Source organism: Chenopodium quinoa, unplaced genomic scaffold (genome assembly GCF_001683475.1).
Source record: "Chenopodium quinoa cultivar QQ74 unplaced genomic scaffold, ASM168347v1, whole genome shotgun sequence".
NCBI lineage: Eukaryota > Viridiplantae > Streptophyta > Magnoliopsida > Caryophyllales > Amaranthaceae > Chenopodium > Chenopodium quinoa.
The window spans coordinates 7,183,648-7,199,049 of record NW_018745000.1 but is presented as its reverse complement, the minus strand read 5'-3'; the positions used below and the strand labels follow the sequence as shown (position 1 = coordinate 7,199,049).

General features: G+C 37.2%; 1 protein-coding gene across 1 annotated transcript; it reads right to left on the bottom strand.

Annotated features, from left to right (window-relative positions):
• Nucleotides 1–8,079: 8,079 nt before the first annotated feature.
• LOC110707566 (gibberellin-regulated protein 14) lies at nt 8,080–12,520 on the bottom strand. The gene is made up of 3 exons (XM_021885589.1): nt 12,319–12,520; nt 9,255–9,834; nt 8,080–8,590 (listed from the first exon to the last, which is right to left on the bottom strand). The coding sequence occupies exons 1-3, from the start codon at nt 12,376–12,378 to the stop codon at nt 8,406–8,408; spliced, it is 825 nt and encodes a 274-aa protein (XP_021741281.1). The 5' UTR covers nt 12,379–12,520; the 3' UTR covers nt 8,080–8,405.
• Between the last annotated feature and the right edge of the window lie 2,882 nt (nt 12,521–15,402).

The window sequence follows — 15,402 nt, the reverse complement described above, 5'->3', positions numbered from 1 at the left end:
AGAACAGGCGGTAGGCAGAAAAGGTCCGAAATGTCAGAGCAAGTTCAGGGGTCCGAATGTTCTCGCAAAGTTCTCAAATGTGAAAATGACCGAAGTCAGCACTTCCTTATATAGGCAAAGTGAGAAGGCGAAGGGTCGCTTCCAAATTCAAAATTTGGGCGGGAAAATCTCTCGGCCGTTTGCAAGGTGACACCTGTAGCAGGCCGTCGCCTGTCACCGTGCGACACCTGTCACAGGCGACACGTGACCAGTCACGCGCCACCTGTGAGGGGCAAATGATTAGGGGATTTTTATCCACCAATCACCGTTTGACAAGTGGACCAACCAGGTTCCGCCACGTGTCCTTCACGTAGGCCAATAGGAGCCTGCCACGTGTCAATCACAGATACGTCCTCTACGGACCAATTGAGACACGCCACGTGTCCACCCATGCCAAATGGGAAAACCGGCCAACAAGGCCCAATCCTGTGTAGAGGCCCGGTCAGCCCTAGGTTTACCCTAAACCTAGAGAGTGGCACGCTTCTCAAGACTATAAATACTTAATTAATCCTCATTAAAGGGGATCAAGCAATTAGTCTCACCTGAAGAACGGAACAGAACAGAAACGTTACGGAAGACACTAATAACCGGCTAATCTCGCTAACAAAGCAGATTACCAACATTGAACACTCTCACCTAGAGAGATCTTATTTCTTTAATTTCCGTATTAATTACTCCTTAATCAGGTACTAACTTGACCGTTGGAGGCGGAGCTCTCAGGAGTCTCCGTTATTTTGCAGGTACAGGCGTCCGGTTCCAGTCTCGGAATTGTAACTCTCCCGCAGGACATCAGAAAACCCCGAAACAGGTAGGAATACTTGCATTATCATGTGACAATCATGTGATTTCATACTAGTCAATTTTATTTCCCCATTTAAGGAAACGAATCTTTTCATGTTTGACGAGAAACCAGATGGAACCTTAATGTCATACAAACAAGCACAAAACTTTCGTTTTTCTTCCTTTGACAATGTGTAGCAAGCTGGAGGTAAATAAACCTTTTCATTCTTGCTTTTTCCATCATCTTTCTTCTTTGATACACTGGTGCTCTTTCCTTTGCGCTCCCCCTTACGTCTTCTGCCACCATCTTCGCTTACATTTTCCATTACCTTGGCCTTCCCTATCTTTGGCTGGACCCACAATTCTGGACGAACCCCCCACGCTTCCAAATCTAATCTCGCGCTCTTTCCATCCTTTGTTTTACCATGAATACCCATAATTGTCCCAACAACTGCATCACAAACATTCTTCTCTATATGCATCACATCGAGACAATGTCTAACATCATGTTCTTTCCAGTACTGAAGCTTCCAAAAGATCGATTCCTTTTTAAAGAGAGCATGTGGGTCTAAAGGTTTCGATGTTTTACCAAAAACAGTTGCTATACCCTTCACTCGACTATACACCTCATGTCCACTCAATGGCCTAGGCGCAGCCCCCTCTTCCACTTTCCCATTAAAGGCCTTTTTCTGCCTACGATATGGGTGATTGCGCCTAAGCAATCTTCGGGTCCTCACGTACACATCTTTGCCGTAGTGTTCAAGGTACACGTTTGGTGTGTCATTGATACAAATAGGACATGCTTTATGCCCTTTTTTCTTGTACCCGGACAGATTGCCATATGCGGGAAAATCATTAATGGTCCACATAAGGGCTGCACGCAAGAGGAACATCTCGTTCTTATGGGAATCAAAAACAGAAACTCCTTCGTCCCACATCTTTCTCAAATCATCAACAAGGGGCTCAAGGTAAACATCTATGTCGTTTCCAGGTTGCCTTGGACCCGTTATCAATAGTGACAACATTACATATTTTCTTTTCATGCACAACCACGGAAGGCAAGTTGTAGATCACTAAAAGTACCAGCCATGTGCTATGTTGGGTACTAAGAGTGCCAAATGGATTCATACCGTCGGTGCACAACCTAAGCCTTAAATTTCTTACTTCATTACCAAATGCCCTTAACTTCATATCGATGTTCTTCCAATCCGGAGAGTCAGCTGCATGCTTCAGCAAGCCGTTTTTCTTTCTTCCCTCTGCATGCCATCTCAAGTTCTTAGCATCTTTTGGTATTGAAAATAGACGCTTGAACCTTGGAATGATGGGAAGATACCATAACATCTTGGCAGGAGGTCCCTTCATACCAGTATTGATGCTCTTTCGCTTGTAACGCGACTTACCACAATGTGGACACTCCTCCAACTCTTTATATTCATTTCGATAAAGAACACAATCATTAGGACATGCATGTATCTTCTTATACTCCAAACCAAATGGACACATGAGTTTCTTTGCATAATAGTAGGACTTAGGAAGTTCATTCCCATCAGGCAACATGTCACATAACACAGTCAACAAAGAAGTAAAACTAGTGTCACTCCAGTTATACTTTGACTTAATGTTAAAAAGTGTTAGCATGGCTGAGAGTTTGGTGTATTTTTTGGACCCAATATACAAAGGCTTTTTGGCCTCTAATAATGCCTCAAATACATCACATCAGTCACCAAATTCACCTTCAACATTATGCATCATCTCATCCAAGTGATCACCACCACCGTCCTCGATCTCATCCCCCCTTTCCACCATCATCATCCCCATCTCCACCATCATCAATACCATATTCATCTTCCGCATGAATCTCAGCACTTTTATCGTGCGTATCAATTCCCAACAACATTCTCCCTATATGATCCCTTTTCACCGTGCTAAACCCACACATGATATTGAGGCCTAAACCCATGACATACCACATGATCCCTTATTGTATCAACACTGTCGACCATTGTCACATTATTACAATTGACACAAGGACAATAAAGGTCATTTACACCCGTTCTGATCTGATATTGTGAAGCACTCTCGCAAAACTCTTGGACCCCATTAAAGAATTCCAACGTATCACGTCTACCATACATCCAACCGCGATCCATCAACGTTTTAAATTGCCTTTATACATACCAATACATTATAAATAATGTATAAATGCAACATATAATCATAGTACATAGTATGTATTTATATCGTTCATGCATATAGTGTACAAAATGAATGCTCCCAAAAGGTCCTTATCACTCCAACCTAACCCATAATTGAAAGTCTAATCTCACTAGTGAATGTATGCCAACTTTCCAATTTTAAGGAAAATCCGGCAGCATTTCGCCCCAGTTCTTTAAGTACACAATGTAGATAATTACTTACCTACATATGCACCTAGAGAACATGGTGACAAAATGCTAAGCCGAGATATTCCTTAAAATCGAAAAAGAGACATACATTCACTACCTAAGTGAGATTACACGTCCAAGAACAGTCCCAACCGGGAACTATTCAAGACTTCCTCCTAATGAGAAAGACTCGAACGGGTATCTAGGCAAATGATGATGCAAGCATTCAATAATTTGCATTTGTTTGACATTTAACAGAACACAAGTTCATTCATTCATTCATATAATGCTAATTGGACTACCTACAAGAAAACTAAGCTTACTTACAATCCATTCATTAATTCATCACTTTTTAGCTACTCAAATTGAAACAACTTATAACATTATATAATTAAGGTAACAATTAACATTTTGTATACAAATAATTAATAAAATAATTAACATAAAATTTGATTAACTAAAATTGAAACCCTAAAATTTGGGAAATTGTTAACAATATATAGATAATGAAGTAAAATTAAGCATGAACTCACCCTGAAAGAAGGAATGTGGGGTGAGAGGGAGAGGTGTGGTGGCTTGGTGGTGCGTGTGAAGGTGAGAGGGGCAGCACGCAGAGGGTTGCAGCAATGGAGGCAGCAGGGGCAGCACGACGGAGGGCGACTGTGGTGGAGGCGGCGACGATGCTGCAACAGCACCCTATGGTGGTTGTGGTGGTCGGAGCAGGAGCAGCAATCCTAATTCCTAACAACACAAAACCGTGAAGCACGAAAATGGTGCAAGCACTCAATGAACAAATTGAAGGTTGTTGTTTTGGTGGGTATTAGAAGCACGACAATGGTGGTTGTGGGCTGTTGTGTGACGATGTGTGAAAGTGAAAGAGGAAGCGAATTGAAGGAGGGATTGAAAGCAGCAAGAACGAATTGATGAAGGAGGGAATGAACGAAATGAAGAGGGAAGGAAGAAAGTTTAAAAGCCGGTTTTTTTTTTTTTTTTTTTTAAAAAAAGGAAGCGGTTTGAACCGCTTATAATTACTTTTTAGAAGTGGTTCAACCTAAACCGCTTCCAATTCTCCTCTTGTTTTTTTTTCCCGGGTTTTTGTACGGAATTAGAAGCGGATTCCAATAACCGCTTCCAATTAGTGGCTTCCCATTACCTATTTTCTACTAGTGTTTGCACTAAACCACCATTCTACCACCCTCTTCTCAGCCACCATCCTTCCTTCCTCCCCGCACCCATCCACCACCACCCAGCCACCTCCTCTCTCCTCCCCCAAACGTACGACCACCTCCTTTCCCTCCTCCCCCACGCGCAGCGACTCCTAGAGACAATACGGCCGACGCCTAGCTTCCCCACCACCACCACCCAGCCAGCCTTCATCGCAGCAACTCTCATATCCCAATTTTGGTTTTTGGGGTTGAGTGAGGGAGATGCGGCGCTGCTGGTTGCGAGGGAGAGTCGGGGTTTGTAAGTGTTGTTGCTGTTGTGGTTAGTGGGTCTAGTGTTGAGGGTTTGCGATGGTTGGTGTTTTAGGTGGTGGCGAGGGTTTCGCCGTGTTCAGGGAGTTTAAGGGTGGCACTGGGGTGCAAATTGTTGCGATTTGTGGGGCTGTGTGGGTGGCAACTTGTTGGTGGTGGAGAGTTGCGATGTTTGGTGATTTCGGAGGTGCGAATGGAAAGAGGGGTTGAATTCTAGATGATTGAAGCGGCTGCTCTGCTTTGGTGGTTGTTGAGGTGCGACAATTGGTGGCGAACAGGGGAGGTGATGGTTGTTTGAGGGAGCAGTGCTGCTGTGGTGGTGCGACAGTAGATGCGGTTTAATTTATTATGGAGGGATTAGCACGTGGTGGTTGGTTGTTAATTGGTGGAGAAAGGGATGCGTGGTTGATGTGGTTGCTGCCGGTGGCTCTATTTTGCGGCTACTACTGTGTTGCGTGGTGGTTTTGGTGTTGTTGATGCCGCTGCTGTTATTTTGTTGTTGTGGAAATGGGCTGGTGGCAGTGGGTGGGGCTGGTTACATCAAAGGCGGCAGTGGGTGGGGCTATGGTAGTAGGTAGCCATGTAAGGGGTGGCCATGGTGGGAGAAAAGAGATTTTTTTTTTAAATATAAAATAAAACAAAATAATCTTTAAAAATTAACAACATTAAATAAATTTTTTTAAAAAAATTATCTTTTCTGACCAATAAAATGATGACACGTGTCCATACAACCTATTAATCAGGTTACCATTCCTTACCAACAGGTAATAACCTGTTTAAAGCGGACACCCCCAAAGGTGGTATTATTCTGGGATAATCAAAAGGTAGACTTGTTTTTAGCGTACGGGCTAAAGGTCGTATTATTTAAAGCAATTTTTCCAAAAATATTTTAAAAATATTTTAAAAATAATTTAATTATTACACAATTAAAAAAAATCTAACCCTAGTTAAAGATTTTAACCAAAATAAATCATTAGCATTATGGTTAATCTACACTAATAATTCATTATTACCAAAGATAATTGGAATTTTTGTTGTTCACTATTGACAAAAATATAAAACTAATGACCATCAAAGAGAATTTCCAAAAAAAAAAAAAAATATATATATATACAAAATATGAAATATATATATTTCAAAATTTCAATTATTCATTATTTTTTACCTTAAATACAATTGAATTCATACTATCCGATTACTTATTTTCACATTGAAAATACCATATACCCAATATATATATATATATATATATATATATATATATATACTTTTTTTTTTTTTTTTTTTTTTTTTTTTTTTTTTTTTTGATTAAGAGCAATATATATATACCTTATTAGCTGTTTCTTTGCTCTCCGCATGTTTAAGAGATTTTTTATTTTTTTTTCCTTACAATGCTTTAAAAAGAAGTTTATGCTTACAAATCACATAAATAAAATTATGTGTTTATGCTTACAAAATTATGCTTAAAAAAGAAGTTTATGCTTACAAATCACATAAACAAAATTGCCTCCCCAAATACTCCCTCATCCCTTAAATTTTGCCTCATTTTTTTTATCCTAGGTTGTTCCAATTTAGTTAACTTGACCCTTAAAATCTCTTTCTACTTTATGTGTTATCCACGTATATTATAAGACATTTGCTTCCTTTGTTTTAAATTACTTGTAAACTACTATTTTGACACACATTATAATGGAGATATTAGATAAGGTAAACAGATAAATTAATTATCAAAATTTTACCACATATAAGAAATAAGTTACTACGATTTAAATTTTATATTTACTTAACTTAATCACGTCCTCAAGTAGCGTATCAAAAACGTGTGTTGCTTGTATAATTGGACATTTGATTACTATCTAATGATTTATATTTAGGAAGGGTTGCATATAAGATGCTAAAAGTGAAAAAATTAGACAATAAATAAACATATATTTCACCGATTTACTCATGAATTGTCGATAAATTCCCAACTTAATATTAAAAAAAGAAGTATCAATAACTATATACTAAAAGACACACCAGTAATGACACGTGTCATCTTTTGGTGTGTCCTTAGTATATTTTTGTAAAAAAAAATAATAATAATAAAATAATTGATAGTATAGAGAATATACGCATAATATTTTCTTCCAAAATTTTTTAAAAAATCGTAAAATAATCAACTTAGATATCTAACCATATCTTTATATAAATTTCTATATAAATAATTACTTTTTAATGCATAAATAATAATTATTTATTGTAAAAAATCATGTTTATAAATTTTTCAACCCACATAATTGGTGAATGAAAAATTATCAATTGTGAAATAAAACAAATATGCCATTAGAGTTCAAATAGAAGAAAGCTTGAATAAAAAAATAATAATATATAGTCATAAAAGATAGAAAAAAATATTTTAAGCTCCTTGATTTGGGATAAAATAAGAAATAGATTCTGGATCAAATTATTTTTTATATTTAAATATAGTTTTAAATTGATACTCCGTAATAAAGAGTGAAAAATCGTGCATGGCACGGGATCTAACCTAGTCAATCAATAATTATATACTAAAAGACACACCAGCAATGACACGTGTCATTTTCTGGTGTGTCCCTTAGTTTTTCTAAAAAAAAAAAAATCATTTAGGAAACAAATCTTAAACAAAAATAAAGTATAACAAATTTATACATAAATAAAAGATTTGATGTATCCTAGACAATTATATTTGAATATTTTTATATAATACAGTGTATGAGAAGCTCCAAGAAAATAATATGAATATTAAAAATTACTTAAAATTAAATATTTGATATATCCTTCCACAAAATATATTAACAATTACGGAGTATAAATTTAAGAAAAAAAAATCGGATTTATAAATGTGACATATTGAGTGTAATGTACTACGTTTACTACAACACCAATTTACTTTCAAAAAAAATTAAAATAGAAATCTATTTACGGATTAAATACGTATTACATAATTTTAAGAAATTCATTTGGTTAATAAGAAAAAAAAAATACAATTTGTTGGTAAAATATACAAAAATATATAGATATAGTCAAATGCTATTTAAATACCTATCTGACTAAGAGGCTCTTTCATATAAATTCATTATAATATTATAGATAAATTATGCTTTTTTAATTAAAGGTAGTTTTAATTTAAGAAAAATTATTTAAAATTACCGTGCATGGCACGGGACCTAACCTAGTATTAAATATTAGCATTACCTTTATATTTAATGCAAAATAAGGTATATAAAATCTTATTAGAATATTTTTTAAAGTAAAACTAAGCTTGAGATATTAACCATAAAACTAATCTTGGGAATTCTTTTTCTTTTTCTCTTTCTTTTTTTTTTTTACTTTTTTTTTTATTTTTTGAAACCAATCTTGGGAATTCAATAATCAGAGAATAGAGGAAGTAATATTAATCTATCATCTTGAATAATAAAACTAATAATTTTCATCGGAATGCGAATCTAAAGTCACACAAGACACAGCCGACATACAAGAATAATTTCCTAGCACATCTTTTACAGTAAAGATGGACCATACTGCTATTACATCGTAAGAGCAAAATAAAATCCAAACCACAATTATGCCTTGAAAATCATGCTAATATTAAATTATTTAAACCTTCTAGATTACTACTATATAATACTTATGTCTTATAATACTATATATAATATGATATGACACAACTATTAAGAGAGGATGTAACATCGACTGGCCTTTTCATTCAAGGGCACTTAGGCTTGCCTCCATGGGTGGTCATATCTGTGTAACACCTACCACATTGTTCTTTGTTGCCGTATGTGCCCGGTGGCACGCATTTGCATCTTGAACAACAAGTCGAGCAAGCCCTCACACATAGCCGCTTCCTCGAGTGCAATGAACACCTTTTCTCGCACAAGGGTACACAATCTGGACCACGTAGGATAGGAAAGAGTATGTTAAAACACGAATGTATAAGCAATGATGAATATATCTCCGAGATTAGATAAGTTTTCCAATCTCGGGGGGCCATGTATTTGGATATGATGAGATTCATGACGTGACAAGTATATAAATGTATCCCAACGTGTTTCAAACTAGGTCTTCACTTTAGATGTATTATTAATGAGCCCTGAGGGAGACATTTATACAAGACCCACACCCCAATACTAGATCTACACAAATCTGTCCATTTCATAATGTTTGTGTACTACTACCTTCAAGCTAATTAATTTGTGGTAAATGTTACGAGATTAATTGGTAATAAAGAGCTAGACATTTAGTACTGTCGTAGAGTATTGAATTGAATTGAATAGAATACAACAGAAGAAATAATTATGTATATTAAAGATAGCCAACTGAATAACATAATGAAATGATGACATTTCAGACATGACACAAGTGCAACATTAAGAGTTTAAGACTTCTTCATATGTTACTTGGTATATAAGAGGGACTGAAAGGGAAAAAAATGTTGTTCAATTTCGGCAACATCTAAGATGGGATTATTATGAATTAACATAAACATTAGTGCAAATTAAGCAAGTAAAAAATATGTAAAAGTAGTAAAGATGTGGGGGATAGAAAATAGCACCTTCTTTTTTAACTGGTGGTAGACTGCCGTAGTAAGGTGCAGGGGAAGGTGGCTTGACAAGTGGGGGAGTAGGAGCAACGACGGGTGCCTTTGGTGGGTATGGAGCAACCACGGGTGCCTTAGGCGGGTTTGGTGCAACGAGGGGTGCCTTAGGAGGGTAAGGAGCAACGACGGGTGCCTTAGGTGGTGCAACAATGGGTGCCTTAGGTGGGTATGGAGCAACAACTGGTGTCTTTGGTGGTGCAACAATGGGTGTCTTAGGTGGTGCAACCACTGGTGCCTTTGGTGGTGCAACGACGGGTGTCTTTGGTGGTGCAACAATGGGTGCCTTTGGTGGTGCAACCACTGGAGCCTTTGGCGGTGCAACGATGGGTGCCTTAGGTGGGTATGGAGCAACCACAGGTGCCTTTGGCGGTGAAATGATGGGCGTCTTAGGTGGGTATGGAGCTACCACAGGTGCCTTTGGAGAAGGCGCTGTAGATGGGTATGGGGCAATTACCGTTACTGGTGGGGACGCCTTCGGGGCAGCAGCTGGTGTTGGTGTTGCTGAACCTGGTAGTGGTGCAACATATACCCCATCCTAAAAACATAACCAAACAAAGCAAAAATTCATAAATTATCCAGAAATCAAAGATTAGTTATTACATTAGTCTTAACATTCTTTTTTTATTAACTAAAGTAATTCTAACGTTTCCAATGTACTACAAAAGTTACTCCATCTTTAAAAACAAAGCTGCGTCTATTTCGGCATGCCATAATATTATACGCCTGATGTTGTTCCATTATGAATTATCATTACAGAAAAATATAAGGAATCAATTACTTGTGATTTCAGTCCTACTTTCTGCTCACAAACCAACTTGTTAAAAAGATACTGTAATAGAGTTGTTAACTTGTTACTCCGTAACAAAGCCATCTATGTAAAATAATTAATGGTGAAATTTAGTACAGATAATTGTACATGTATTTTCACTAAAAAGGAAACTAATTACAGGTGAATCCAAACTTTTACATTATCAAATCTAATGTCTTGATAGGTGGTACCAAAGAACTCGAATTAATTCCATTTCTGCATTACTAAAAAAAATGTAAAGCATCTTTCGTCTAGCAACTACCAACACTTGAAATAGAAAAAAAAATTCTTTTTGAATTTCACAAATCTAGACGCCTTTTCATATTTAGACAACAGAGATTAAACAATTAAACATTAATTACGGAGTAACATTTTGCGTAAAGAATACTCCGTAGACCATAGTTATGTGTCAAAACACTGTATTTAAACACACTTAAAAATTAGCTCATGTAGGTGCACAAGATATTCTGTTTTAGTACGATCTCATTATAAATATTACAGTAAAAGGTTGAAAAGAAACAAGAATACATGAAACTAGTTATAAGTCTTCTATTCTCATCCGTACAAGTTCGATGCATAAAATCATGTATACCATGTCTCATAAATTAAATCATAATCTAAGTCAACTTAATACGGAATGCTCCTTACGTGTTTTAATAAGAGTTACAGTTTGACCAAACACGCACGTCGAGACACGACTTTGACCATTAATTTATCTAACCATATGCTAATAAAATTATAGGAAAATTCATATTATGAAATTATATATTATAAAGAATCCAACAATGTATTATACAATCAATTTATTTTTTATATATTAGTGAATTAATCAAGTAAAAATCATTAAGTGAATAGTGAAAAAAGTCAAACTGTACCACTTATCAAAATACGGAGGGAGTACCATTTTTCTAACTTGTGTCTTGTAATGAGAAAACTTGTAAAACTTTACTTTGTCAAAATTAAAGGCCAAGTAAGATAAATAACCATAAGGAAGTTCTCCTCCTGAGAGGAATTCTTAATAAATTATCAATAAGGTAACTAAAAAGTGAAAATACGAAGTATGTTGTAATGTACTTCAAATTAGTAGTCATAGATAGATGATGGATACATTCATACAAAAGGAAAATGGAATAATTGCACTCACAGGTTACTTTCATTTTTTTTGGATATAACATGTGAAGTACCGATAATTATTTGATCATTTACCATCATTCTCTTTTATTTAGCCTATTTACCATCATCTATATTAGTACTTTAAAAAAGTGGGCTTAAGTTTCATTTAATTAACTTAACTAAATGCAATTCGTAATTGATAAATAATCAAGCCAAATGTCAGCAAGAGTTACATATGTTATAGTATTTGGAGTGACTCATCAAACTTAGATCATGCACTATCACCTTGTATCAGGGAATGTTGCTCACCGACTAGTTTAATGAGTAATAAATAAATAGTTATTGTAATGACGAGGTTTGGCTTGACGATGTTCCTACTTAAATCACCGACTTGGTTCAATCAAATTAATTCCCAATTAACTCTACTTAATCAAAACTTACACTCATTTTTTTTTTTTAAAAAAGCTAATAAGCTACTTTTAGTTTTGATTTATTTCTACCTACTATACAAGAGAATAGCCACAATAATTTGTAGATCTAACTTATTTTTCACTACTTTGTTTTATTTAATTACAACACAGAATTCATACTTGCCTGTGCACATTTTATGTCATTTTATATATTTAATGCCCTTAAACGTATATTTTAAAAAGAAAAAGTTGACAGATAAAATAATACAGCATAAATCAAGACGATTCTACCTAACTATGTTTTTCCGAGTATATAAATCACAAAAGCAAAGATAGTTTGACTACATGATACGTAGTATGTGTAACTAATGTAAAATTTTAACCACGGTGGTAAAAAACAATGGGAGGAAAAAGTTACTCCATACTAAACAAACAAAAAGACAATAACCTAGGAGTTAGATTCTTGTAACTACATAGATACGCCAAAAAAAAAAAAAAGGCAAAACAATCCTACAAAACATATCTAAACAAAATCACATAGTTGATAATCTTATCTAAGAAGCTAATTTGTCTTTACCAATTAACCCAAAATAACAATCAATTAAAGCAACATAATAACAGAAGCTCAAAAAACAAAACTAACATACAAAAACTGAAATAAGAGAGAATGAGAGAGAAAATGACATACTGTGGTAGCAAACACAAGGAGGGCGATGAGGAGGAAACAATAAGAGTGGTTTGAACCCATTTTTTTTTAGCTAAAAAGAGAAAGAGTAACAGTAGAAGAAAACAAAGGCAACTCCAAAGGAGTTGGGAGAAAGTGAAGTTAAGAGTGTTAAGTGTGTGGAGTGATGGATGAATCCAAGTGACAACATAAGATATAAATAGAAGGAAGAGGTGGGAAGATATAAGGGATGACAGTAAATTGCAAGCTGTAAGTTTGTCAGACGTCTATACAAGTTACTAGTAATATCCCCACATTTTTAAAATGGAATGAGCTTGAATAATTACTAGTCCTTTCGTTCTTTATTGGTTGTCTCATACCTGTTTTGTATTTTATTTTTTTCATGTACAGAGGTTAAATAAAAATAATAAAAAGTAATAAGATATAACGAAACAATTAATAAAATACGGCTGTAAAAGAAGAGTGAAGCAAGTAATAAAATAAGGATGGAATACTAATGTAAGGGACTCTGTATATATGTAATGTAAAAGAAGCTAGCTTTTGGGCTTATTTTTATACTTTCGCTACTCTTTTTTATTTGACTAATTTCTTTTATCACACTTGTCAATGCAAAACTTTAACGATCAATAGCTTTAATTTTTCATAAATAAAAAAATATAAAAGTTATATATTATGATAATACTTAGTGAGACGAATTCAAACAGATCCAACATGAATATGTTTTTCCTAACATATTATTCACAAAAGACTGTCAAAGGAGGGGTGTTGAATAGTGTAAAAGTCAAAGAGGGTCAAGTTAAAAATAACGGAGGAAGTAGTTTAATTTAGTTGAGCTAAACTCAATTCATTATTTAACATCAATTCAGTTCAACTCAAAAGTACAGGGTCAAAGAAGTCTTTTTGTTTCAGAATAATTGATAACCTTCCTTGGATATGTAGAATAGGAAGATAATATGTGGAAACCATAAAAAAGACAATACAAAAATTTCATTCTTATATGACAACCCATTTGTTTGGGGTAAACCTCCCCTATGCCACGTGGCCCAATAGCAAGCTGACACGTGGCAGCCCTTGAAAGGCCCAATGGGATTCAATCGGATGCTGACACGTGGCATTGTAACCCTAATGGGGGAGCAGATCTTCATCTGCTATAAATAGAGAAAACTCCTCATTTATTGCACATTCACAAATATTCAGAAATCCTCATAAATACAAACACCAAAAACCAAGCAATATTAATTGCGGAATCTCTCTGAATCAGAGAGAAAAACCCATTTACTTTCCGCACTTTTCTACATCCAGAGACGTACTAACTTGACCTTCGGAGGCGGAACTCCACCCAACCGGAGTTTCGTAGTTTTGCATGTACAGAGGGACTCTAAAAACCCCCGAAACATTTGGCGCCGTCTGTGGGGAGAGTACTTCTGTGATGGCATCCGATACTGTAGCGCCTGGTGAGGGCAGACGGCCTACGGCCGAGCTTGAGGTCCATACGGACCAGGATAGTGGTGACGATTATGAGGTCGACAACTATGTGGCCCTAGACCGGTCATTTCGAACAAGGCGCACCTGTTTTAAAGAAACAAGGGAATGGGGCGAAGACAAAGCTGGTCCCAGCAACCCAGCCGGCAAGCCTGCTGGGCAGCCCCAGGCAGAGGAGGGCACAACCCCCGTCACCAGAGACGAGCTCATGAAATTCATGACGAGTTTTAAGGGGGAAATCAAAGACATAATCAAGAAGTCAACTGGCTCAAACAAGGGTCATTGGCAAAGATGCCTTTTTTCATCTGGGAAGAAGCACCTAAAAGACCGGGTGCCTACTCCTCACCCTAAACCAAAGGGGACGGATGGGCCCCTGATCGACCTCTCCAAACTTCGTTTCCCTGAATCAGGGCAAAGGAAAGTCATCCGGCAAGTTCAGCCGGATGGGTCAAAAAAGACTTACTCTAACGCCCGGATGTTCATCCAGGAGAAGAGAAGTCAACAAATGTCTGAGTCGGCCTCAACGTCGACTTACCCAGACAGTTTCCGTAATACTTCAATGAAGTATTCAGAGACAAACCAAGGGAGTCAGTCACGCGGTATGTCCGCACGTACTAGCCCTCAAATCATCCAACCGGTTCCGTATGTGCCCCAACAGCCATACATGATGTATGGATCACCATACATGCAGCCGGCCCTTTTCGGGAGTCCGGCGGCACAGCAGGTCCAGCCCATGGACTGGCAGCTCCAACTACTAAACCTTGGGGAACAGCCATCGACGTTCTCCAGGGAGATAACCGAGGCGGCTCAGCCGACCAAAGTTAAGAATGTGTTGGTCAGTACCTACAACGGTACCACCAACCCGGAAGACCACCTAATGGCTTACACCAACCTCATGTACCTATAGGGGTTGGAGGACGCCGCCTGGTGCCGATGCTTCCCGACAACATTGAAGGGCATAGCCCAAAGATGGTTTCACATCCTGCCTGCCGGGTGCATCAACAATTTTAAGACGCTTGCATACCTGTTTGCGTCCAACTTCTCCATGAATATCCTTGCCAAAAAAAGACAAGTCTCGACCTAGGGGCTATTCAGCAGGGAGACAAGGAGGGACTACGGTCCTACGTCAGGCGGTTCCATCTGATGAGAATTCAAATTCAGGAGCTGTCTGACGAAGTTGCCTACACAGACTTCTTCAAGGGTCTGAAGGACGGGCCGACCTTTAAGTTCGACTTGGTCCGCAAGAGGGTTGCTACCCTCCAAGAGGCGCTGATGGAAGCCGAAGCCTATATACAGGCGACGGAGCTCTGTACCATCAAGCACTCGTCGGGGCCCAGGAGGTCCGACAGGAAAGAAAGTCGGCCTGCTCAGCCGGCCAAAAAAGAAGAGAGTAAGAAAAGAAAAGAAGTCTGGGCGGCAGATCGCTCTGCTCAGCCGTCCCAGAAGAAACAGAGAAAGTTGGAACCGTACATACCCAAGTACGAGTTCAACAAGGACTGCTCCTCCATCCTCATGGAGATTAAGACCGGTTAACAATTGAAAAACCGGCAGCAATGAAGAGTTCTATCAAGAACCGTGACAAGAGCAAGTACTGTCACTTCCATG

Coding starts and splice junctions, on each gene's coding strand:
- LOC110707566 (XM_021885589.1), bottom strand. CDS start 12,378: ATGGGTTCAAACCACTCTTATTGTTTCCTCCTCATCGCCCTCCTTGTG. Junction 9,835..12,318: donor TCCTTGTGTTTGCTACCACA/GTATGTCATTTT, acceptor TTATGTTTTTAG/GATGGGGTATATGTTGCACC. Junction 8,591..9,254: donor ACCACCAGTTAAAAAAGAAG/GTGCTATTTTCT, acceptor TACGTGGTCCAG/ATTGTGTACCCTTGTGCGAG.